Source organism: Larus michahellis, chromosome Z (genome assembly GCF_964199755.1).
Source record: "Larus michahellis chromosome Z, bLarMic1.1, whole genome shotgun sequence".
Lineage (NCBI taxonomy): Eukaryota > Metazoa > Chordata > Aves > Charadriiformes > Laridae > Larus > Larus michahellis.
In genome coordinates this window covers 731655-757158 of record NC_133930.1, presented here as the reverse complement: position 1 = coordinate 757158, position 25504 = coordinate 731655, and the positions used below count along the sequence as shown (strand labels likewise).

The window sequence follows — 25504 nt, the reverse complement described above, 5'->3', positions numbered from 1 at the left end:
TCCCCGGTACCCCCTCCATTGTAGGTACCCGTCTTGAGCGCGTTTATTCTGAAATAAGTAAGTTTGTCCCATGGAAGTAGATGTGAAGAAGCGTGTAGCAAGAGAAGACAGATGTGCAGGAGCCCAGGAAGGAGTGCTGCTGCAAACACAGATAAGATTCACAGTCTCCAACGAAAAAAGACAAATGGGTCCTGGGCATGGTACACGGCGGCCTGGCGAAGGTGCTGTTAATCTCCTTGTGCCTGAGGTGAGAGCAGGCGAGCCCGCACCGCGGGGCTTGCATTTACCAGTGCAGCGGCCAGCCTAAGGAGTTGTTCTTGTATATTCACTTCATGGAGCCGCCGTTTTTATCGTTATCTCCAAGGCTGATATTTATTCCTCTGCGCAGTTTGGGCTCTATATATGTTCTGCAGGGTTTTGCACCAGCTTCTAATTTTTAATGAAAAAAAAAAAAAAAAGAAAAAAAACCCAACACTTTTGTTTGCATGATGCGGAATCGCTCAGTGCAAGCCACCGATGGGGGACCTCAGAGAGGTACGTGCATGTCAATGTCAGTACAGCACTACGAACCTGGCTTTTCTTTGTGGCGCATTTCTGAGACTGACTGATCTGTCAGACCCACCTCTCTTCGTTACGTTCTATTCTAAAAGTGCGTTATTTTTATTGTGTTGCGGGGCTGGGGGGGAAGTAGAGGGAGAGTTACTTTTTTCAGTAGTGCCATTGACGCCAGTGATTTTCAACATAACATTTCAGTTGTTCTCTGTCTTTTATTAAGCTTTGCCGTTAGCATAACGAGCTTTAGATTTCTGATTTATTTATGTTGTTGTGTAAAGTTGCGTTTGTGCCTGCTTTGGAGAACACTTGGAAGAGGTGGCTGTGGCTGGTCACCCCAGTTTGGCTGCTGAGTTTGCCCATGAAATCACCACCGGTGACTCCCCGCTGATCCACAAAGGAGTCACAGAATCACCTCCTCCTTAATTTTCCAGTAGCCGTTCCTCGCCCAGCGATGTTTGTGTCCCATGCACAAGCTGGAGCTGATATTTTCGTACTGCTCCACGCTAAAAGCAGGCAGATCGTTTTAAGGGTATTGCGTAGCTGTTTCGTGTGTGTCTCACGTGATGGGCACTGGAAGGGGATGTTCTGGGGATGCGTTGGACACGCTGCTTTCTCAGGACGCAAACTTTTTGTTTCGCTTTAGTTACAGTACCCCTAGAGATTGGGGATATAAATATCTAATAATAAAGGTGGTAAAGTATTAGTATGTCTCTATAGCAGTACATAAGTTGCTTTATCAATTCAAAGTATGCATTTCAGTATATTTATGAAAATAAAATTGCTGCAGTGATACAGTGATTATTTTTTATGTCACCTTTAACAGAATATTGCAATTCAATGTAGAGTTTACCAAATATTGGACTTAGAATTAGGTTGTCATAGCTCCAGTATATCATGTGTTACAGGACGACGACGGTGGCAGGTGCAGAAGTCAAATAGTCTCCCAGGAGCATCCTCCCATTAAAAACCAATTGCCTGGGCAGAGGGAAGCTGCACGCAGCTGCACCGCGTCCCACCGCCTCTGCCCTTCAGAATTAAGACTATTTCCAAGGCAGAACGGCTCAGATTTCTGCGTGCTTTTCATTGTGTGCTAACACGGCCGCCTCAGAGCTGAGAAACCGCACGTGGTGGCTTGAAGGCCCTCCCCAGGAAGGAGCGCGTGCTGCGTGCTCTCTGTTTTGGGGCGTTAGTGCTGTCGTCCGTTAGCGCAGCGCTGGGCACCGCAGCAAAGCGGGGCCGAGGGCTGGGTGCAAGCAGAATATCTTGAACGAGCAGCAGTAATTTGGTTTTGTTATGCTTGCTCTTTGGCCTGGGAAACACGAGATGAGCATTGCAAAGCACGTGTTTAGATAGTGCACTAAAAAATAAATCTTGGCTTGGAAGGATTAGCATCAATTAGAGAAGCACTTCCTTTAAATAACAAAGCAGATTAATTCCCTTAAGGATTGTACTTATTGGAACACATTTTCAGTAGTCAAAAGAGCAACAAGTGTGCTAGTACTATTGATTTTCTACCTTTGTATTACCAAAACATATTTTATTGACAAGTATTACTTGCTTGTTAAGTGCTAAAGAGTTTGATGGGTCTGAACATCGGATCATCTAATTAATTGCCCTTTCAAACTTCCATCCTAAGCTGCGGTGATTACATTAAAGAGAGAGGTTTGGGGCTCTATCGGAGTTCGCTCGCCTTTTACATGATGAACAAGAAATGAATACATTAATGCGTTCTTAATATGTAAGACTAACTTTAGATGCAGGGTACCGTTCTGAGTAGATCTTTTATGTCCCGGCGATGGGTACAGGAGCACTACTTTTATTTTCACAGCCTAATTTTATTCAGTGAATATTACAAAGTCTTTTCTCCGCACGGTTAAACCCTGCCAATTTAGCGTTGGCCCAGAGCCTCTTAATGCAGGCAGAGCTGCTGTTAGGTAGTTCGGAGGAAGTGCTTTGTGGGTTTCCCACACCAGCGCCAGTGGGAGCCTGTCCTCGGGCGGGTCCCTGGGGACCTGCGGGACGGAGAACGCCTCGGTGCTGCCGGCAGCCGCGGGAGATGCTCTGGGGGCTGTACCGCCAGGGCCTGGGGTGTGAGGGGAGCTCAGTCACCGGGGTTTGCCTGTTTTTAAGATGTCCAAAGCATTAGAGAACACAAAACTAACGAGTCTCGGTCTTCCGTAAAGCGTATTCTGCCGTTATCAAACAGTAACCTCAAGTAACGAGTGGTCTTCCCACCTCTGCCCCCGCTTTCAGCCGCCTCTCCTGCCGGGCCGGGGGAACAGCTGGGAACCTCAGCACCGGGAATGGGGGGGTTTGTGCTTCTTGCCCTCCACTGACACCCCCTCACCAGCTGGAGCCTCCCAGGCATCCAGCTTACAGCTCCTCGGGGGTGCGGAACTATTGGATTTTTTAAAAAAAATTCCCGTTAAAGACACATTTATGCTCATATTCCTGACGAATTACTTCGGTTTAAAAACCAGATTTGGCAGGGGATGTGTTCATATGATGATTTAATTCCGTTTTATTGCCTAAGCAGCTATTAGAATGCTTAAAAGAAATTGTCGTGGCATTTAATACTGAGCAGTGTGTGCTTAAGTCCTGCCTGGTAAGACCTTTCAGTGGTGTGCTCTCGTGTGTCGGGTTGTCCCTTCAGTGGTGTGCTCTCGTGTGTCGGGTTGTCCCTTCAGTGGTGTGCTCTCGGGTTTCGGGTTGTCCCTTCAGTGGTGTGCTCTCGGGTTTCGGGTTGTCTGGAGGCATTTAAGTGCCCCGAGGAAGGGGCGTTCTCAGCACTGAGCACAAGTCCCGGTGCGGGACACAGCTGGGGTTACGCTCCTGCTGTTCCTTCAGGAGCACGGGAGCAGCACGTGCCACCGTCCTGTCCCCCCCAGCCCATGGGGAAAAACCTCTGGAAAAGGGCTTGGCTTTGCTCCTCAGTGGTGTCTGCCCATTGACTCAGTGACAGTCAGAAAATGAGTGCTAGAGTAACAGAAAGCAGAGGTGAAAATGAAGAGGTATTTCCACGTACTATTTGATTTTTACTGATGGTAATGGTATCCCTCAGGCTTCCGGAAAAGGTTTCTAGAATTTCATGTGCGTTTGCGTTTGGTCAAAAGTCTGTTCAGCATTGTCGTGGTGACGGGTAATGAATCTTGCACGTTCCTGTTGTCTGCCTCTCTTGCCAGACTATCCACGGCCATAAAGGACCCATAACAGCGGTGGCTTTCGCCCCCGACGGCCGGTACCTCGCCACGTACTCCAATTCCGACAGCCACCTCTCCTTCTGGCAGGTAAGGATGCGGCTCCATCCGTCTGTTTGCACGCACATTGTTAACAAACTCGTGTTTGAGACTTCTTTCAGCATCGTTCCGTGAGGGACCGAAGGCAATGCTGACAACAGGGGAGCCCCAAAAGTTAGGGCAGAAGCTGAAACTCAGTATGCCCATGAGTACCACTCTTCAACGCGCTTCCCCAGCTTTCTGCATCATTCAGTAGTTCTACAGGTGCCATAAAAAAATTACTGATTATCCATCGCTATATTGTGATTTCTGAAACGGTAAACGAGAACAGCAAGAACCTTCATCCATCAGTTAGGTTTATTCAATTTAAGCGCTCAGGGAAAATCCGGAAAGCAATCAGACCAGCTCTTCTAGAATTGGTAGGAGGAAAAAAAAGTCAGGCACGAGTTTTAAATTGTGATCTGCCACGCTCTTCCAGGTGTATAAATGTTCACGTTAAAGTGGCTTTTACATAAAGAGTTAAATATACCTACACATTTAGTTTTAAAATGTGACCTCGTGCACTAGTGATTTTTCCCTTCTGTGTTCTATTTGGCACTATTATTAATGCAGGAAAATCAGTAACATTAGTCATCTTAAAAGGGTTATTACTCAAGATGATTTAAATTGTGAAAATGTCAGTGGTGCTCGCATGCTCCCTGCTAGAGATGCCATGATTTACACTCTCTGACACCGCTCTGCTGCCGAGAAGAGCCGGGAAAAAGTAATGGCTTGTACTTTGTACTGATCAGAATTCAGGACGTGGCATCAGCAATAACACGCCTTAAATGTCCCCGGATTTGCCAAGGTTCCATGGGGCATGTCTCAGGGATGCGGCCGGCCATCTGCCTGCTGCTGGAAATCCCGGGGCTGCCATGCGCGAGGGCGGAAAGGTTTTGGAGAGCAAAGCGGTGTTTCAGAAAGTGTAGGATTTTGTGTATCTCGGTGGGTTAGGTCAGAGAATCTCACATTTGAAAACGCAGAGCTAGACGAGGCGCAGCAGCAATAGTTGGCCTGCTCTCCAAAGAGTGTAACTCAACAGATCCCTTCCCAGCGGCCTCTTATCTGCCAGGCGATAAAAAACCTCTCGCTGTTGGGTTTTGTCTGTTTGCAGCTATCACGACGACTGCTCTTTCTTCTGCCTGTCTTCAGTTCTAGTGGGTTTATGGTTTTGATAAATAATATTCTAGCATAAGTATAATATTATCAATTTTTTTCCCTTACGTTCCGAGTGCGTATGCTTATGCTTAGCGTGCCTTTATAGATTGCCCCCCGGGAGCACAGTAAGACGTGCGTGCTGAGTTCCTCGGGTCTGCCATTGCGCACGGTTGTGTGGCGTGGCCATTAACCACCCTCCAGACCACCCAGCGCACTGCTCTCCTGCCAGGAAACGGCGTCGCTTGACCTCACTCTAACAAAACTTTAATTGGTCTTGGTTTGAGACAGCGCTGGTCCCAGGGATGGGCAGGGCTGTGGAGGTTTGGGTGAGCTCAGGGTGCATGTCGTGGTTTGGTGACCCTCCCCAGCAGCCGCGGGCCGGGTGGGTGACCGGTGGGTGTCCCTGCAGATGAACACCTCTCTCCTGGGGAGCATCGGCATGCTGAACTCCGCGCCCCAGCTCCGCTGCATCAAAACCTACCAGGTGCCCCCCGTCCAGCCGGCCTCGCCGGGCTCCCACAACGCCCTCCGGCTGGCGCGCCTCATCTGGACCTCCAACCGCAACGTCATCCTCATGGCTCACGACGGCAAGGAGCATCGCTTTATGGTCTAGGGTAAATCCCCCGCGCTAGAAGCCCATTTCTGTTTCAAAGTTCCTTGTAGTTCTCCCTCTCCCTGTCGGCTCCTCGCACCGGTGCCCGTGATGGTGGGCTCCTGCCCGGCCCTGCGGGGTGGCCGCACTGACGCCGGCTGGTTTTCCCTTGCAGCCGGGAGGAGGACGGTGTCGGCGCTGGGGAAGGCGCTCCTTGTGCGGCGCAGCAGAAGCGGGGGATCGGTGACACGGAGGGTACTCCCCGGCCAGCCCCGCAGCGGCTGGGATCCCACCGTGCTCTGCGGGGGGGCTGGACCTGCCCCCGCCTCGCCGGCAGCCGAGTTCACGCAGCAGCCCTCATTAACCGCGTTTTTCCTTTGGAGACTCCAGCAGAATCTCAGTGTTTACCAAAAAGGCTCGTGTTTACATGTACTTTCTCCTAGTGACCACCGAATGATGGCGGGTGACGCGTCTCGGAGCAGGGCACCTGGGGGTCGGATGGAGGGCTGGGGTGGGGGGTTGAGCTTTGGGGGGGCGGCCTGTGTTCGGACCCACAGGGCTTGTTTCCTTACACCCGGTCCCGGTTTGCAGGTGAGTGGGAAGAGCTGCCGTTGCCCAGTCGCTGTTTGCTGTATTCTGGAAGGAAGAATAATAGTCCACGTGTAAATAAATAAAAAAGCAAATCTCTTGAAGATGGAATAGCAAACTTGAAAAAAGGAGTATTTATATATAAAGGTGTGTTTTTGCTACCAATGCAGGTATTTATTTAAAAAAAGTCCAAAAGCTTTTTTCTCGCAAAAGCCGCTGCCATTTGTGCCAGGCAGCGATTCCGCGTCCCACGCCGTGCCCCCCTGCGCCGGCGGCACTGCCACCAGAGGGCAAGGGCACGGCGCAAATGGCAGCGGTGGGGAGCGATCCTGGCAGGAAAAATGCTGGAAAGTGGGTAGGAGGTAAGTTATTTGAATGGATATATTGAAACAGTTTCTTCAGTGGGAATATTCCTGTGTAACATCAGCCGTGACTGTGTTTCCCTCTTCTTACATATCTAATTGTGTGAAATATTTAATAGTGTGAAAGTATGCTGGTTTATGCTCACAGTAAAGAAAAAAAAATCTATAAAATACTATTTTATTTAAACATATTGATGTATATGTTTGTATAGCTTTTTCTTTGCCATTTTTTGTCTGAAAAGCTCACAGAAGAAGGCTGTCTTTACATAATAAAGTAAAAATGGTACTTAGAGAATCTTCCCTCCCCCAAAAAGGAATAAATGAATTTTAAAAATAGCTTCTAAATATAAAAAGCATTGATTTTTTTTTTTAGGTGGTCTGTGTAGTATACTGTACATGGCAGTGAGATTTACAGTCACAAGCTACATATCTGTTTGCTGTTTAAAAGTAATTTAAAAAAAAAAAAAAAAGTAAAAGCAAGAAATTAAGACCATTAGGAATGTTTAACACAAACTGCCGTAAAGTTCATCTTTTCTCTGGCGGGAATGTAGTGTATAGCGGAGAGCTCTGTAGTAGAACATCAGGGTCTTTTCTAAGTGAACTAATGCAACGTGCATGTACATTGTGTTTATACAGATATATATGTAACCCTGGAGATTAAAAAATAAAATAAAACTAAAAAAAGCGGAGAGACTTTCCATCCGTAGAACGACGTGCCGTAACGTGCAGTGTAGGCTCACGAGGGGAGCGGAGGGGGCCCTGGCAGCGTCCTCCCTCCGGTGTCCCATGCGCGCCGCAGGTTCCCTAGGTGTCACGTAGAGGTGTGTGTTTACTTGGAAAACAAAAGGCGGTCCCAGTGGGAATGTGGGCCGTGCCCCGGCAGCGATCTCCTGTGTGGCACCGCGAGCAAACTGCGTGTGCGTTAAAACGTTTGTTTGAAGCTGGAAGTGTAACGGATTTTCTCAAACGCGGAAGGGCGCTGGGAGTTTTCCACCCTCTCCCCGGAATTGGTAGCCGGAGCCCTGGGAGTGAGAGATGGGTTTGCCGGGGAGTCGCTGGCCCCCGAGGTGTCTCGGGCTGGGGCTGGGTGGCGTGTCCCCAGCAGATGCCCCCTTTGGGTAAGCCCGGCCTGCGCTCCGGTGCCTCCTCGGCCCCATCCTGCCCCTCTGCCCGGCCCGGCTCGCTCAGCGCCGCAGTGAAACGCGGATTGTCATTCCGGTGTACGCTTGTAGTGCTTTATTGATTTGTTAGTGCTGTATTTGGACTTGTCCTTGTAAATGTGGAGACGTATGTGGCTTCGTTGGCAGTTTACAAGCAAAAGATGACATGATGAGACACCTGTATGAAAATGTTGTGATGATTGAAGTCACCGCGTACGGTGAAGGGTTCGGTGTCTGCTTCTCCGGCAACTTCTTGATGAATCCACTCCCTGTCCTCTGTACGTATTAAACTTCCTGGTGTAAATATGCTTCTGAAATAAAACTGAATGGTACCAAAGAGCGTTGGTTTCGTGGCGTCAGCCTGGTGCTGTGTAAATTATTGCCTGCTGCTGATTTCTAGGCTGGGAATCTGACGTCTTTCCACCATAGAAGAAACTTCACTCTTGTCATTTGAAAATCAGGATGAAGGGGAGCAGAAGGAGTCGCCGTCAGAGCAGGTGGGGGGCAACAGGGAGGGGACTTCAGCCTTCGTTTAGGAGGGGGCTGAGAGTAAAGTTCTCTCTGCTCCCAAACCAATGTACCCGAACCAAACTCGGGGATATTTATTCACCATCCAGCAGTTCCCCAGCACCGGCGCGTGCGGGCGGTGTGTGCTCCTCTGGTTCGCCTTCCCCCGCAGCAAGTCAGTGGAACGACTCAAACTCTGAGATTCTTCCGAGGTGCAGTGCAGGATTGCTGGAGGTATTTCGTGTCTCATGGGGTTTGGGTTGGAATTCGTGATACGCGTTATTTTTAAAAGCGGGCCGTGTGTGCCCGCAGAGGCGGCCCCAGCGCCCAGGGATGGCCGGGGCCGGGTCAGACACAGCCCCATCGGCCTCTAAAGCGACAAACCCGCCAGGGGATTGCGTGAATCCTCACTTCGCGAGGTGCGTGAGTGTGTTAAAGCGCGGGTGGCCGCGGCATTTCCCTGCAGGGCACGGCGCGGGGGCACGGCCAGCACCGGCACAGCCTCACCTCTCCCCTCCGGGCTGGTCGGCAGAGCCCAGCCTCAAAAAATCAATACGTGGGAGCCAGGAGGGAAATATTTCCAACCTCTAACTAGAGAATGTATTTTGACAAGGCCAAGATAATCCAAGCTGCACAGGAGAAAGAGAAAAGAAGACTCATTTTTAAAGCTTGACACTTCAAGGTGGTTTTGTGCAATGGTTTAGAGAGAGCATCGATACGCACAAATACCAAAGGTCAGAAAGAAAAGCCAGAAGAATTTCAAAAATCAGATGCGCCGGTTTTGCTGTTTACTTTGCAAAATATAAACTGTTTGATTTGTGTAGAGCCATGGTCAAACGTAGCGAGCTCCGGCGTTCCCTGCCGTCTCCTCAGTTAACAGAAATGAAAATATACTAAAGCCTAGATTATACCTTAAGCAATTTAGCTGTAAGACGTGTGTGCCTATTTCCTGCTATATGTCTGCATTCGAGGACATTAATTGTTTTTGATTTGGCGTGATTGCATTTTGATGCAAAAAGATCGATATTTTTTTTTTCCCCTTTTTTTTTTTTCCCCCTCATTTATGCAGCTTCATTTTTTGATAATCGAATAGCTGGCGGTGTGCTCGAGTACTGCACAAAAGTGCTCCAAAGCGCTTTGGCCCTTCTTTTTGCTCCTCGAGCGAGGTGCCTCGTCCCCCAGCGCTGCCCTTTCGGAAGGGGACGTAGGGCCACGGGGTGGTCGGTGGTCCCCAGCCGATGTCCAGGGCAGCCGTGGGAGAGGTGGCCCTTGGCTTAAGGCCGTGCTGCCTGGGGGGGGTGGCTGTCCCACCGGTGGCCAAGGGGTGTGACATCACATCAAGGCTGATTTTGCGTGAGGAACACAGTGCAGAGTAGCGTATGGTTAGGACGTTGCGCTGGATTCATTTAATACTTGATCCAAGTAACAAAACTGCCTGAAGCGTCGCGTGAAGGCAAGCAGCGTCTTGCGTGGCCTTGGGAGGAGGGGGAAGGACGCGCTACCCGCACCACGGCTGGAAGCGTGAAGGACGGAGCGGGATGTGTGTGGCAGCGGTGAGGAGCTCGCGGCCAGAGGTAAGGAGGGGCAGGGCTGGAATCGGCCCCGTTACGTGCCACGGCCGGAGGAGGTGTAGCACCGGGGCCTGGTCGGGACATTGTTGGGGATGGAGCGGCTGGACCAGCCTTGAGAAGGTGCCGGGGCAGTGTCTGGGCAGCGCGCGGTGGAGGGATGGACGGACAGACGGACGGCTCCTGGCACAGAGGAGCGGAGGCGGAGGAAGGGGCAGATGAGATCAAATGGGAAGGTGCTCCCTTCCCCGGCTTGAAAGAGCATGCATTAAGGCCCAGGGAAACCAGCCAACCTGGGAGAAGGTGATTGAGAGACGGAGCGATGGGCTTGTACATTATTAATTGCGTACGCGCGATTGTCTCACGACTGTCACACCATATTCCGCCTGAACTGATGCAATGGAGGTTGGCTGTCCACTAATTAGCGTTATTTGGAGTAAGATACTGGAAATGAGAGGTCACCTGAGATTTATAGGAAAAAAAACCTCCAGAAAAATCATACCAAGCACTCCAAATTTGCTGCTTTCTGTTACATAAAGCATGAGGGGGGGCTCCCCGGCTTTCCCACCTCACGGCTCCTCACCCGGGGGATGCGATGGGGCTCTGCCGGTGCTGTGTCCGTGCCTCTCCAGCGGCGGGGGGAGCTGGGGCGGAGGAGCCGTGTCCCACAGCAGCGCTGCCGCCCGCTGCAGGAGCCAGGTCGCACGCGAAGTGTGTGTTTGGGGGGGTGTGGGGTGTGTGTGTCTTCCTCAAAATAGGCTGATCGTGCCTCAACCCAAAGCTATTTGAAAATGCAGCCCACTGAGGTCGGTGCAAACCCCGTCAAACGTATCGATGAAAGGTTTTTGTCCGGAGCGCGCGGCGTTGGGGTTGCGCGTGGCATGTGTCTTGCCGAGGATCAGCATTCCTCGCAGATAACTCGGAAGCCCATCCATGGGCACCTCCCTTCCTCCAGCCTGACAGGAAGGGGGGCGTCTGGCCTCTCCCATGGCCGGTGGAATTCCTCGCATGTGCCTCGCGGGTCCCTGGGACGGGCTCCCCTCGGGACCGTGGCACCCTTCCGCTGGCCGGGCAGGCGCCTGCCTGAGCAGCCCGGTCCCCCCGTCCCGGGAGCAAGGCTTCCCTCCCCCCAGTGGGGGCACGGCCATGACCCCCCCCCCAGCGCTCGGGACGTTCCTCACTGCCCCCTCAGACGCCGGCGGGGTACGGCCGGCGCCCAGAACATGAACTGTTCGCGCCTGGGCTGGATCTGGTTTCAAATAGTGGTTTTTGTAGCCAAAATATTTTTTCAACTTGCCAAGTCATTGGCAAGCAAGGAAGTGTAAATGGAAGACTTTTAACGTGTTTAGCAATAGCTACATGCTTAAAAGCCAGCGCGTTAATAGCAGGAGTTGGAGAGGACCCAAAGGTATTTTGTCCTCTGGATGCTGCAGGAACATCCACGACCAACCACTGTGCAGAAGAACCCAAAGCTGAATATATCTTTGGGAAGATCGTTGTTGGTCGTTACATCTAGAATATACGATTTTAATCGGGTTTTGTAAATTGGCAACCTATTTGCAAGGGACTGGAGCCGCTTAAAAGCTTGCGAGCATCACCTCACAAGCTCCAGAAGCTCTGCGAGTTACCTCTCCCGTTAGAGTTCCCGGCCAGCTGGAGCCCCACCACCTCTCCCTCTTGCCAGTGCCAGGAGCAGGGAACGGGTTCCTCTTCCTCCCCGGTCCCTCCGTGGAGAGGCAGCAGAAGGGATGGCCGGGTTTGTTGTCTGCGTGGGAGCTTCAGGGAGGTTATGGGCACCGGGGTGCTCATGGCAAACTGAGTGGGGCCATGGTGGGTATTCGGTCCCGAATCCCCCTTGGTGGGACCTGTGGGACATCGACTCTGCAAGAAGCTCAAGAGCATCCCGGTTTGTAAATTAAACCTCTCGGATTCCTTCCCATGTTTTGAGCGTGGGTGGAAGGAGCACGCATCCAGCAACACCTGTGCCACCCTCATTTCATACCAGCGTTTCCCGCTGTGACCTGCGGTGAGGGGACGCGGAAGGTCCCGGTGCCCAACGCAGGGACGGGGCTCAACGGAGCTTCCAGGGGGCTGAGGAGAAAGGAAAACTGGGGTTTCCTCTCTTCTCCCAGCAAGCTGTCCGGGCTGGGCCCGGCTTCTGGCAAACACCGAAACTTTTCCCAGCGATAATACTTCTGTCTGAACAAAAAAAATCTCCGTAAAAATCTGCATCAGAGCCTTCAGTGTGATAAATTGACACTTGATGGCAATAGTTGCCTGGAGTGCTCTTTGAACAGGAGGGCTCCTGGGGAACTTCCCTCTAGCTCTGATGTCTGAAAATTAAAAATTAATCCTGTATGAAAAATTAAAAGGTGAAACTTTCTGCTGCAGCAGCATAGCTTTTTGAATGTTGATTTTGTTTTCAAAATGAAGGCAGAATGATATCTACGGGAAGATCATTGTTGGTTGTTACATTTAGAATATATGATTTTAATTGATTTCAGTAAATTGGAAACCTGTTTGCAAAGGACTGGAGCAGCTCAAAATGGGGGGGAGGGGGCGGCGTAGATATTTATTTACCGAAGTAGCTGGCTTTAAACAGGCATTTACTCACTCCTGTAGAGCTACTCCCAGGAAGGTGCCCGAGGGCCGGAGCTCTGACTGGGTGTGCTGGTGATCAGCCGGCCCGGGACTGCCCGCGGACCCAAGGTCCCCTTCCAGAACCCCCTCGGGACCCGACGCAGTGTTACGGCATTTACAGCCCCAATATCTCAGAGATCTCTGGCTTTATTTTTGCTGTTACTCTCTGTGTTCTTACACCCTGGTCGGTCGGTCAGTTGAGATCTTGTAGCCACGTGAGAAATACGGCAACCGTCTGTAGGTACATTGGGGCCACCGATGCCCGGCCCAGGCCAGCAGAAGGGAGCGTTTGAGGCCCCCACCTTGTCTCAAACGCGACGGTGGCTTCGTCCTGGAGCACAGCCCCGGCCATCGGACCGCCGGGACCGAGCTGCCCGAGGAGAAGGGAAACCCAGACGAGAAGTGTCCCCAGGGCCGGGGTTGCCGCGGCCATCGCTGTTGGTCAGGTTCATTGCGACCATTGCTGTTGGTCGGGTTCGTGGAGGCGGGTTTGACAGTTAATGAGCGTCAGGAATAACGTTTCGCAGTTCTCACTGCGCCTGACTGCTTTTGTGCTCTACATCAGGAAACGTTGCGTGTCTTATTTAATAGTCACATTGTAAAAACCAGCTGAGGCTCTGGGTCCAACCCCAGCCCTCACCCCCTTCCACTGCAAGGGGGCGGGGTGACGCCATTTATAAATTTAGCCCAGATTACGGTAGGAATGCTATTTCTTTCATTTGGGTCTCATTAAAAGATAAAGCCTTCTCTAGCAGCCTGCAAGGACGAGGAGCAGCAGCGGGCCGTTGGGTCCAGTTCCGTGGTCACCTGGGTTCATAAACACGTCCCGGCGGCCGCCCCAGCGACCTGCTGGCGCCGAACAGGGGGTGGGCAGGGGTGAGGGGGAGCGCGGTGCTCGGGGGGGACCCCTGGAGAGGGGACGGTGCCGACTCTGCGCGGGCTGCTTTCAGTCGGCCGCCTGCCCCGCCGCGCCGGCCGCTGGGGCAGAAGGTGTTTTCTACCTTGAGGGATAATGTTGACCCATTTTTCGTTATCCTGTTACTCCGGGAGGATCTCAAAGGTGGATTTTATGATATTTCAAGACAGAGATTGTACGGTAATGAATTGCAATGAAATGCAAAACAGCGCGGAGGCAAACGGGAAGCCGTTCAGCAATGCACAGCACTGCTGCAGAGCCGCAAGAAGTCTGTATTTCTGCTGTGAGGGCAGAGCAGTTATTAAGACAGGCTCCATATTGCGACTGTGTTTGCAGTTTAGCCAGAAAGTGGATTAAAACCCATTTTAGAGCAGCCCCAGGTCTATCACAGAAGGAAATGCCGCTGTGGTCCGGCAGCTGCGCGCCCCGGGAGGAGGATGGGGGGCAGAAGGGACGCCGGGAGCCGAGGGCTGTGTGAGGGGAGCCGAGCGCCGGCGGGACGAGCGGGAGCCCTGGGAGCCAGCACCAGACATGCCGGGACGCGCCGAGCCGTTTCCCTGGGCTCCCCGGCCGTGTTTGCAAACCCGGGCCATGTTTTTTTTATGAGAGCGGGCTGCTCGGCCTCCTGCGAGCTCTGCCAAAACACTCGGGCCAGGCAAAGCCATTTCAGCAAATCATTGTTTTTCTGGAGAAGGCTGTTCCGCGCAGCCGGGCTCCTCGGACAGTGAAGGTGACGCTGGCAAAGGGCGCTCACCGCCCACGCCCGGGGCAGAGACCCCCAGGAGCGCTGCTGCGGGGTGTTTGCCGGGGGCTGGGGAGGGACGCGATGCTGTGGGCTGGGGCAGGCGCTGGGAGACGGGAGCCCTCAGCCCCCTCCCGGTTTGGAGGGGACGCCTGGGCTGCAGCGTCCCATCGGCAGGGCGGGAATGGGGCTGAATGGGCCTTCATGCCTTTCCTACGGCTGGAACGTTTTCGGGAGGAGAGCCAGAGACACCCTCTCAAGGCAGCCCAGTTTGTCCTCATCCCCCCAGGGGACGTGGGGGTCTGAGCCTGGGTTTCACATCCAGGAGGGCTTTCTAGCCGGCACCTGGTAGCAAACGAGGGGAGAAGGGGACGGAGGTGGCTGCAGGAGAGCTGTCTCCATCCCTGGAGGTGCTCCAAACCCGACTGGACATGGCCCTGGGTGGCCAGTGGTGCTTCCGTGGGGGTCACACCAGGTGGCCCCAGGGCTGGATTCTGGGGTGGGTGGCTCCAGGGCCTCGGGAAAGGGTCTCTGATGGCTCCTGGGGAGCCGAGATGGGAAGGTAAAGGCAAAGGGGCCGTGGGAGAGGGCAAGCGAGGGCTGCCCACGGTCCGGCAGCGAGAGGGCAGGAGCCGAGCGAGCCCGGGCAGTGTCCGGCACGGAGGGGCGAGCTGCAGATTGGATCTCAAGGTGATGGCCACCTCTGACCTCCCCCAGGTCCTCTGCCACTGGCCATCCATCTTGCGGCCGCTCGCCAGCAGCCCCTTCCCCGTCCCTGCAGCCGCGAGCCTCCGCCATCGATCTCATTGATTCAAATCTGCATCTGCCCCGCAGTGAAGGAAACCGTCGGCCTGCCCAGGGACTTCGGGCCGGGGTTTTCTTTCCCCTCCTGGTGTGTTTGTCAAGAACTGGTCTGTTTTCTGCCCGGAGGTTGCATCTGAAGAAAATCCGTTTGGGGGTGTGAGAGATGCGGTACGTCGGGGGGGCTCCGGGGCTGGGGGGAGGCTCAGCAGTGCCCTCTCCCAAAGGATGCTCAGCGGGCACGAGGGTCTGCCCGAGGGCTGCGGTGGGGTCTTACACCCCAAACCCATCATTCCTAACTCTTCCCAGCTGACAGCCAGCCCCAGAGGTGGGAGCTCGCCCCCGAGCAGCAGCATGTTCTGCCCGTCCGGCCTCGTGGGGGGGCGGGGGGCTGAGAAGTGATGGTTAAACCCCTGCCAGGGACCCGGCCAAGGCAAACCAGACAGGCTGGGACGGGAAAGCCTGCTCCTGGGGTGGGGGTGATCTGGGAGGAGGCAGGCGGTGGGAAGCAGAGCTGAAGGAGCATCGCTGGAGGCGCAGCACCGTCTGCCTTACCAGAGCGCAGCGCAAACGCCCCTCCGCTTGACTGGAGGGACCTGGGAAACAAAGCTGGGTGTGGGGCGGCAATCGGAGAGGATGCGCGAGAGTCCTCCGGGCTGGAACGGGGACTGGGCATGGCGGAGGGGACGGGGGAAACATCGGGGTCGGCAGGGTGGGAAGGTGGTGGGGCTGTGTCCTAGGTGGGTGCATCTCCCCGGGGTGGGGGTGCACCTCCCCGCGCGTCGCAGAGCCGTAGCTGTCAGCGTCTCTGCTGCCTCTTCCATCCAAACAGCTTTCCTTCCTCCACGGCCGTTTTCTCCCCATCCTTTCTCAGGAGGAGCGGCGGCGTGGTCCCATCCGGAGCCCCAGAGGGGACAGCAGCGGGCAGGAGGGGCAGCAGGTAGGGGCCGTCTGCCTGCGCACCGTCACACGCGTGCCCATGAGTGTGCGCGACGCTGGAACAGCATCTTTTAATCCCAGTTATTGTAAAGGACGAAGCGGACCAGAGCAGAGATTAAAAGCCAACCTGACACGAAACCAATCAAAGTTATCAGCAAACCATTAAATTGCTTCCAGAAATAAAACTCCGCTCATCTTGGCGGGGAGAGAGGTGAGATGGAGGTGCCTCCGCGCTCCTGCCCTTCCCACCCCATCCCTTCCCACACCCCCCCGGCACAGGAACCTCCGCTCCAGGCTGAGATGGGGGTGGTGTTTTCGGCAGGGTCTTGGCATGGTTGGCCTCCTCGCAGGCGGCGTCCCCGGCTCCTCGAGGAACTGCTGGGGAATGGTTTTCCCCAGGTAGCGCTTGAGCCTCGGTGGCCCCGGTGCTGCTGCTGGGGCAGTCCCCGAGCGGAGCCGGCGGAGGGGTCTGTCGGCAGAGCTGCTGCCGCTGCGTGGCCGGGGCTGGTCTCGTTCAGGTGGACCGTGGCCTGACGGCAGTAAGGACCGAACCGGGGAGAGGAGGAAGCTGAAGCGCCGGGGCCTGGGTCTGCCGTGGCCACACGGCAGCGCTCGGCTTTCCTGCGAGACCCCCGTCAGCCCCATTGATCGCTCCCGGGATGTCAGGTGGCGTGCAGATGGGAACACGGGCCTATTGATTTTTACTAGCTTGCTAAAAATTGAAAAGAGGGGAGCAAAAACACCCTTAAAAAGCTGGCATTAAAGCACCGTTTCCTGAGCGGTCGTTCCCCGACGTGGGTTTGTTTTAAAGGAAACACAATACATGCACCCGTGTCTCCCGCGTAACACGGAATGGCATTTATTTCACGGGCGAGGTCATCTGCTGAGCCGCAAGGAGTGGAACAAACAAATGAAGCCCAGAGCCCCAGCCCAAACTCAATCTCCGAAGGGCTGCGTAAGTGAAATGGATCCAGCCCCCTCGAAATGGGCAGCGGTCCCGGCCCGGGAGATCCGCGGGGTTTGTAATCAGGGGGAGAGCAGCAAGATGAGTTCCCATCAAGTGCATTGGCTTGGAAAATGGGGAAAGTTTAGGGTCAGGTGCACGCATTCCCGGGGGAACGCTTACCATGGGAAATGGGAAGTGGAGCGAGCTTCGGCCAACGCCACCATGATTACTTGTTTCGGTGTCAATTTTCTGTACCTTTCCCTTTTCTGAAGACGTCCACCTGCTCGTGGAGTGCTGCAGAGCTCTGGCTGCGGGAGGGAGATTCTTCCCGTCCGTGAGCCGAACATTAATTAGCGAAGCCTGCGCGACCCTCGCCGTGGCTAAGGTACGTATGCCACCCCACGGTTAATGGGAGCACATCGCACCATCCACGGATAAACTGAATGAAAGCATCGCTCGGTGTTCCCGTTTTCCTCACTTGTATCCTGGTGTAGGTTTTCCCGCAGAAGAGGTACTTTGACTATGTACAGCAATTCATTTTCGCATATCAGCCAGCAGGTAAGGCTAATATCAACTCCCTAACGGCCTGCTGTCTTACAAGCGATAGAAGGTATTTGGAAGGAGCATAAATGGGGACCCGTGAGCTTGGAACCACAAGCCGCCTGTCAGGGACAGCTTGCTTATTCCATCCGCAACGCCTGGTAGCGATTCCGTTGGGGAGGGAGCGATGGCTGCGGCTCGCTACCCGCCTGTTGCCCGTCAGCGCCCCAGCCCTCGCCGTTCCTGGTGGGTCGGGCACGCGCCGGGCTCTCCCAGAGGCTTTGGAAGAAATCCCCTGCTCCGTCACGACCGATGGGTGCTCTGGGACCAAGAGGATGCAGGAAAAACGTATGGGAGGATGCAGGAAAAATGTACGTTATTTTTAAAGAGATTAGCCTAAAAATTGAGTGATTTTTTTTCCAGATTTATGCCGAGGGTGGGTTCTAGAGCTTTTACAATCCTTCATCAAAGTCTCTTTTGGCACAACGACAGATCCTAAGCCCCTGCCCATCTCTCCAGGTCAGTGAGCAGAGGGCGAGCGCAGGGCTGGGCTGGGGGGCGCGCAGCAGCCCCCGCTCAGGTGTGCCCGCGCCTGTTCTGCACAAGGCGATGCCGGCTTTCAGTTACGCAGGTGAGGGAGAGCACGGGTCGCTAGAACCGATGTCAATCCCGGGGCTGACGACACGCCGCGAGCGGGGTGTACGCGACGCCGCACGCTTGGCTTCCAAATCCTGCCCCTGCTCCGCGGGAGGTTTGGAGCCCCAGCCCCCGACCGCGATGCCCCAGCCCCTGCCAGACCCCGGGGCTCGGCCGGCCCCGCGGGGCTGCAGCTCGCTGGCTTCCGTGCCGCACTTTTAAGAGCCCATTTTGTGAAGCAGCCGACAGCAAAGCTTTCCTGGGCAAGGCTTCCCGGGATTTACGGAAGGATTGTTTACAAAACAACAGCCCTTCGTTCCGTCCCGTCCCGTCCCATCCCGTCCCGTCCCAGGGGAGGCAGCGCGGGATGCCGAAGGTCGCGGTTTTCAGGTCAGAGGTCCGAGTCACAAGGGATTAAAAGAGATTAAATATCTCCTTCTCCAAAACTGGAGGTTTGGATAATTAATTGCTCCCTAAACATGAAAGCTTTAAATGATTGCCCTCCATACATGCCAGATTCATTCTCCTGCCCTCGTTATTTGTCTCTGTAGGAGAAAATATATGCAGATGTTAAAAAGTATTTCTCTTTTTGTGAAACACGGTCAGCATTATTCAGAACAGGGGCCAGCTCTAAAAAGTTAAAATTTTGCTTACTTGATTTTCCAGGTAAATCAATACTATGCTTAAAATTAAGAATTCCTACAAATCCTGTCCAAACTGCTCGGAACCGGCACTGCAGCCCAGCGTCCTGTGACAGGCAAGGGCCAGCAGCCCACTGCCGAGGGCACGGCCACCTCCTTCTGCCTTCAGTACCGGAACCCTCCAGCCCCAACAGCATCGCCACCCTGGGACCTAAGAAACAGACCTCTTCCCACAGGGAAAAATGGAAAAAAAAAAAAAAAATCCTCCCCGAAGGAGCATCGGTGCTGCGGGCTGAGCCCTCGGCGATGATGGCAGCCTCGGGGTTGGGGTGCTGTGCGCTGCTGGGAAGGCGGGCAGCGGAACAAAAGGCGTCCGCAAAAGCATCCCAAGGTAAATGCCATGCGACATGGCTCAAATGTACCGGGGCTGCTTCTTAGATCTCTCCAAGAAATCCAGTGTTTTGACAAGGGATGGATTTTATTTTTTTTTTTGTCTCCCCACCCCCTTTATGGGCTTCCCCCTTTGGGTTTCCCTCTGGAACCGGGCAGGAGGACGGATTGGGGCAGGGCGATGGAGCCAGGCAGGGCAATGGAGCCGGGCAGGGCGATGGATTGGGGCAGGGCGATGGAGCCGGGCAGGGCGATGGATCAGGGCAGGACGGGTGCCCAGTCAGCCCCTGGGAGCACCCCCCACGGCTTCGCCTCCGAGCATCTCATCCAACTCCGCTAAGGATTTAAACACACGTTGAAATTAATCTGCTGGATAAAAACCTTTTCTTCATAGTCTTTCATTAATCAGCCGTCCTTCCCATATTTCCTTGTAGGAAAATAGATTTTTAAACCTGTCAGATGTGGTTTTGTGGGATTCATTTTGTGCCTTTTCTGTCTGTTCTTCTGCACTGCCAGGAGGGAGAGAGAGACAATTAACTGATGTTTTAAAAATGCAGAGCACTCATTACTGTACTTAGCTAATAGATGTGAATTATGTAACTATGGGATGTGCTTAGGGTATTAAATATAGATTTTTATTTTGGGATATTAGGTTTCCCAGCAAGGCAGGGGATTGATACGGCTGAAAATTCAGTTCCCAGTCGTGTATAAAAGCTGCAAAACTTGGGCCCAAATCTGGGGGGGGGGGGGGGGGGGCGGGGGGAAGAAAAAGGACCAGCCGTCAGTAAAACTGGTGTTAGAAAGCTGTATTTGGGTTTTTTCAGCCGGGGCAGCCCGTGCTGGAGTAGCTGTGTTCCGCATTCGCAGCGTGAGGCGGGGATGCTGCAGCGGGGAGCGGGACGATGGCCCGTGCCTGGGGGCTCACCCTGGCTGCCTGGGCTGCGGGGACCCCCGGGACCCCCCTGGGGTTACTGCCGGGCGCTGGGGGCAGGCACTTCCCTGGCAGAGCTCAGGAGAAGGAACCTCGGAACCCCCCTGTGAAAAGGGCAGATGAAGCCCAGCGCCGGTACAGGGGGGTGCCGACGGAGAGGGGCTGGTCTGCCCAACGTGGGGGCTTCCACCATCCGACATTAGACGGTTTTTAGACCAAAGTTTGTAATTTGCAGCTAAGCGTCCCAATTCAGTACTCTCAATTTGTCCACTCCTCTTTCTGGGTTAGTCTAAATCCTGGTGGGCTTAAACTGCCCCGGCCAAACGCCGTCTGCTCCGCGCGGCGGGGCTGCGGCAGGTGCGGCGGCAGCGGGACCAGGAGGGGGACTTGTCCCCGGGGCCACTTCCAAGGTGACCGTGGGGTTGCCACCAGCCACGTGTCCTGGCGTGCGTTTGTGAGGGGGCCAGGGCAGAGCCAGGAGGGGCCGCGGGGACAGTGGCACCCAGGGGCGGGAGACAGGGGTGTCAAGCAGCTTTAATTTGTCGGGAGCGTGAAGCCATCCCTGAATAAGTTGCTGGTGAATGTGCTGTGGGGGACCGAGTGGATCCCCGAGGGTGCGGAGAGGGGGGACACGGTGGCTCGCAGGTCACCCACTTGGCTGCCGGCCCCCGGGCTGGGTGTCAGCCACCCACCTTGCTCCAGGCCAGGTTCTGGTTTGGGTACCGGGCGTTTTACAGTTACTGGCTAACCCGCATAGTTATATTTCTGCAAAGTAAAGTGGAATTCAAATTTTCTAGAGAGAGAAAAAAAAAAAAAAAGCCCAGCTTTGGGGGCAAGAGAAGGCTTTGGGGCTATTGGTAAGCTTTGCTGCACCCCTCGCAGCCACCCTGTGCAGGATGCGTGCCTCGGGGACCAGAGCCAGCTGTGCCCTGGGCTCGGGAGACGCCTCATCGCCTGAGACAGGGATAATGAAGGAAGAGCCTAACGATGCCAGCGGAGAAGTAGTACAAAGGCTGGGAATACAGCTGCAGGGGTGGAAGAGGCAGGGGGTAGCAGAGGCTTCCAAGGACCCCAGGTCCACAGTGGTTACTGGGACCGGGAGTTTAAACAAAATAAAGCCAAACAAAACCCGGCTGGGAGAAAAAAGCAGCTAAAGATCCAACAGAACTGGAAAACATACAAGGCTTGGGACGGGAGCTGAGAAAGAACAACGCAGGGGGTGGCACACGCCATGACAACCGGGATGAGTCAGGAGAGCGTGCCGCCCGAGGAAGGGGCAGGCAGCACTTTGTAAAGGTCTGGCAGCACCTTGCCGTAGAAAAAACGATGTTACAGCACCGTTAGCCAGGAGGATTTGCTGCAGCAGGCAAACCCGAGTGCCACGGTGGAGGGGAAGGGATCGGGCGCTCGTTTCAGCGGGGAGGCAGAGGCACGAGCCCACGTGTTGGCGGGAGCAGCAGCGCTGCCAGGGAAGAAAAGCCGTAGGTTACGAGAGAGCTCTCACCCGTGGTGGTGATCCCAGGTAAAGAGGAAACCGAACTAATTCAAGGAGGGGAATAAGAAACTTCCTGCTTTGGAATCAAAATCAGCGTGAGCCGACCCTTCCCGCAGCTGTGTCCTGAGAAGGCAGCAGCCGTGGCAGGAGGAGCGTCCCCAGGGCCTACAGGCGGAGTCAGACATCGTCTGTGCTGGCGCTCAGAGCCCTGTGGTGACCTGCCAGTGCCACCGCTGCCACCCCGGGCGGCCGTAACGTCACTGTGCCCTGCCTTGCTCCACGCGCTCCCCACGGGGGGAAGCAGGTCCATCCCCCCGGGCTGAGCTGCTTTTGGTCGGTTTTAAAAGTGGTGCATGAGGCAGAATCAAGATTTAAGCATTTTTACCCGCCCACAGGAAGGGTAGGTGGTGCGGAGCATCCCCCAGGCTCGGCTACCGCATAGTGAAGGCGTCAAAAAAAAATGAAAGAGCTTTAACCTAATTACCGTACTTCTGGCACAGGTCTATTAACTAGCACCTGTTAGTGCCTGCTTACTGGTTCGGGTGGGAGAGGGAGTCCAGGGCCTGGGCAGGAGCAGTCCAGAGGCAGGAGCAGTCAAAATTTGCCAGATAATCAGGGATTAGGAATTACTTGTTCGGCTTTGCTACCCACGGCGACGCAGCCTGGGACGATGCTCCATGTGGAGGTTCAGAGGATGGGAACCAGAAGGACAAAAGGAGCCAGGAGCCCTTCTGGGATCTGACCTGGTCTAACTAAGGAACATGCAGCAGTTTCTAACACGATTTAAGATTTTTAAATGAAGCAGATTAAAAAACGTAGATCTTGAATTGTAAATTGGCAAAATAGAGCATGCGTGAATTTCGGTGCATCTGCCCTACAGCTATATTTAGGGTGTTAGATGTAGGGCAGCTAAGCGCGCACATCGCTGTGTGTGCAGTTCCTCGCAGGAGGAATTTCAGGCTCTGCAGGGACAGGGGACACGCAGGCGCGCGGCACGGGGGACGCCTGGCCCCAGGGGAGAGGGCGGTTGGTGTGTCCACGGCCTCAGCCCTTCCCGGGACCCCCCTGGATCCCACCTGCTGCTGCTGCCCGGGGGCACCGCCGCTGTCGCCTGGGGCAAGGGGGACGGGCGTCCCACCGGCGCTCGGCCAGCAGACAGCAAGGTCACCCCTGGGTGGCCAGGGGCACGGCCGGCTGCAGGCCAGCCCTGCTTTGAGCAGGCAGTTGGGCTGGAGACCTCCAGAAATCCCTGCCAACCTTAATTATTCATGAACCCATTATTCCAGCCTTGCCGCGAGACTGTGCCTCTCAGCAGTTCTGCTTTGGCCATGGCAGAGGGCTGGGGATGGCCAGCTGCCCCGCTCAGCAGTTTTTCCGGGGGGGACACCTCCTGCTCCTGGGGGTAGGGGATGGTCCCCAGCGACGGCTGCCTGCACCCAGAGCTCAGGTTTGGTGTGCCACCTGGGTCTAAACCTGTGCGCGATGTCCCTGTGCCCGCAGCTGGCGGCTGTGCCGGGCGGCCCTTGTGCATGGAGAGGTTTCTCGCCGGTGTTCACGCACCCGGGTGGCACCCAGGACGTGCACGGTGCCCCGGGAGAATGGCTGGAGGCACAGACCCCGCTCCGGACAGACCGCTCAGACCCAACGATTATAAAAAAACGGCTTAGATGCTCACAGAGATCACAGAATCAAAGAATTGCCTAGCTTGGAAGAGACTTTAAGATCATCAAGTCCAACCATCAACCTAACACTGACAGAAACCATCTAAACCGTATCGCTAAGCGCTATGTCTACTCTTCTTTTAAATACCTCCAGGGATGACGATTCTGCCACTTCCCTGGGCAGATGTTAGATGAAATGTTCCACCTTCTGAGGCGCTCCTGTAAGCTTCACGACCTGCCGGCGCGGGCGGTGGCTGGCAGAAGGCATCAGCGACGCCCAGCTGCGTGGTGGAGAGCCTGCGGCGGTGCGGGGAGCGCGAAGGGGATGGAAACGTCCCCCTGGCATCCCTCGTGCTGGAGGATAAACTGCCGCGCGTGGTGACACCCGTGTTACAGTGTCAATTGGCGGAGGGGTTTGCTGGTGAATTGTATGATGAAGAAAGCGCCATGATTCAAAAGCTGTCACCAAGAGGAACCTCTGCTCCGTATAAATAGCGCACAAGTCATCCGCTTTAATAGGATGCAAACAACGTTGTCATGTACCAGATGAGACAGGTCGCAAGTCAAGCTGTCATATTCTAGGACAATTGAATTGATTTGTGTTTGCTATCTCGTTTTGTTTCTAAATGGTTCGCGTGGAAAAATCCGAGGACGCCGAAGCTCCCGCGCGCTGCAGCGGTGTTGGATTCACACCAGCAGCCGCGGTGGGGCTCGTCGCTCCCGCCGAAACCGGGGCAGAGGCGACGGGCCTCTTCATCGCATCGAAATCTAGCATTTGGCCAACGCGAAAACATGACAGGAGAGAAGGGGGGAAAACCTGGGGCACAAAATTAATCCAGGGACACCTGCCCCGCTCTTCGTTCGCTGAAGAATAAATGCAATTTGTGGCTTTGTTTGGCGGCCGGGCAGAGGAGCAGGCGTGCTGCAGGGGAAGGCAGGCACCGGGTGAGCACCGAGGAGACCCCCGTGCGAGGAAAAGCGTGGGCTAGGGGCTCTCGGGGACAGTGCCGTTAGCTTCCCACGTTTTTGAGACCAACCCCTGATCTTTAGCCTTGTTTTAACTGCGCTTCAACTGTGCACCAATCCACGCGGGGATCTGCAGCCTCACCTTACCCTGTATTTTCCATTCGATTTTCCGCCCTAGGTGAGGATGTTCGGCAAAAATCTGATGGCAGGCAGTGTCACCCGAGCACCCCCTCCTTCTGCTGGAGGTGGGACGGCCGGGCTGGGATGGCCGTGGCCGTCCGTGGCCGTGTCCCTCTCCAGGGCTATGGAGGTTCTCGCCGGGGGGTCCCAAGACCGTCGGTCCAGAGGACAAGCCTGGGAGGGCTCCGAGGCTGCTCCGGGAGAGAAGTAGCTGATGGCTGTGCTCGTTTTCAACCGAGAGAAATCTATACACACACGGTGACATTTTTAGGGCACGCTATTTTTGCCTTATGAGTGGGCTGGAAAAATCAGAGTGGCTTTCAAGAAATGAAAGCACCTTATTTATTCTGAGAAAATAGCTCTTACTGATTAACCTCATGCTTTTCCACCGTGTCTCTCATGGCATAAGACTTAATCCCATGAGGCGTAAGGTTAAAAGGACAGGTTTAGGGGGGCAAGTTTGAAGATGCTGTGGTGGAGGGCCAAAATGGGTTTTACAGCTGAAAGCCTCTTGCAGCTGCCGAACGTGGCGATGTATTGTAATGCTCTAAAACGGTTACCCTGAAGAATAACCACCCCAAAGCTGGAGTTCAGTGGCTGTTCGTCAGCAAAGAGCAACGGGGCACAATCGCACGGGAAGTTACGAAGAGAGATTCTCCAATGGAAACTGACTGGGGGTTTAGATGGGCAACAGAAAATGGAGAAAGGGGCAAAAGGCAGAAAATAAATTACCCCAAACTTCTTCTTGTACTCCATTTGCTCCGGAGTTTGCAAAATTTCTCATGTGCATTGATTTTTTTATGCATGAAATTCCACGAAATTTATGACAATCCTGGGAAGTGAAAAATGGCACGGACGGCCCATCTCTGGGGGCGTATATTTGGCGAGGGGAATTTAGCTCTTCCAGCCTTCTCGCGACGCAGAGACATACAAACTGTGGTGTGGAGAGGCTCACAGACTTTCTTTTTCTTTTTTCTTTTCTTTTTTTTTTTTTTCAGTGGGGATAATAATAACAGTGTCAAGGACACCATTCAAGTTGATGCCTGGAGAGCTATTCAGTATAGACCTATTTACGGCCATTATAAAATGCCTGTGGATAGTTCAACGACCGATTTTCAAGAGTCTTTTTCTACCTTTTGAAGGATCAGGAAAATCTATCAAACTGGAGAAATTAAGCTATTTTTCTTCAGGGGAAGAGAAACAGAGTAGGGAGCTTCTCACATTAAAATGCTGCCGTAGATTCCCAATGAATGAAAAATTGGTCTGCATAATAATGAGCCGGGAGATGGATTTTTAAACGGCTTAAACCCACTCT

The 25504-nt window shown here is 54.2% G+C and overlaps 1 protein-coding gene across 2 annotated transcripts in view; it reads left to right on the top strand.

Moving 5' to 3' along the window:
* WDR7 (WD repeat domain 7) overlaps positions 1 to 7189 on the top strand; it is a 123876-nt gene extending 116687 nt beyond the window's left edge. For both annotated transcript variants that reach the window (XM_074570935.1, XM_074570934.1), the window contains 3 exons: positions 3738 to 3842; positions 5398 to 5602; positions 5756 to 7189. In XM_074570935.1, coding sequence (XP_074427036.1) covers positions 3738 to 3842; positions 5398 to 5601 — 309 coding nt within the window. In that variant the 3' untranslated portion in view covers position 5602; positions 5756 to 7189. The remainder of the gene's footprint in view (positions 1 to 3737; positions 3843 to 5397; positions 5603 to 5755) is intronic.
* Positions 7190 to 25504: the final 18315 nt, after the last annotated feature.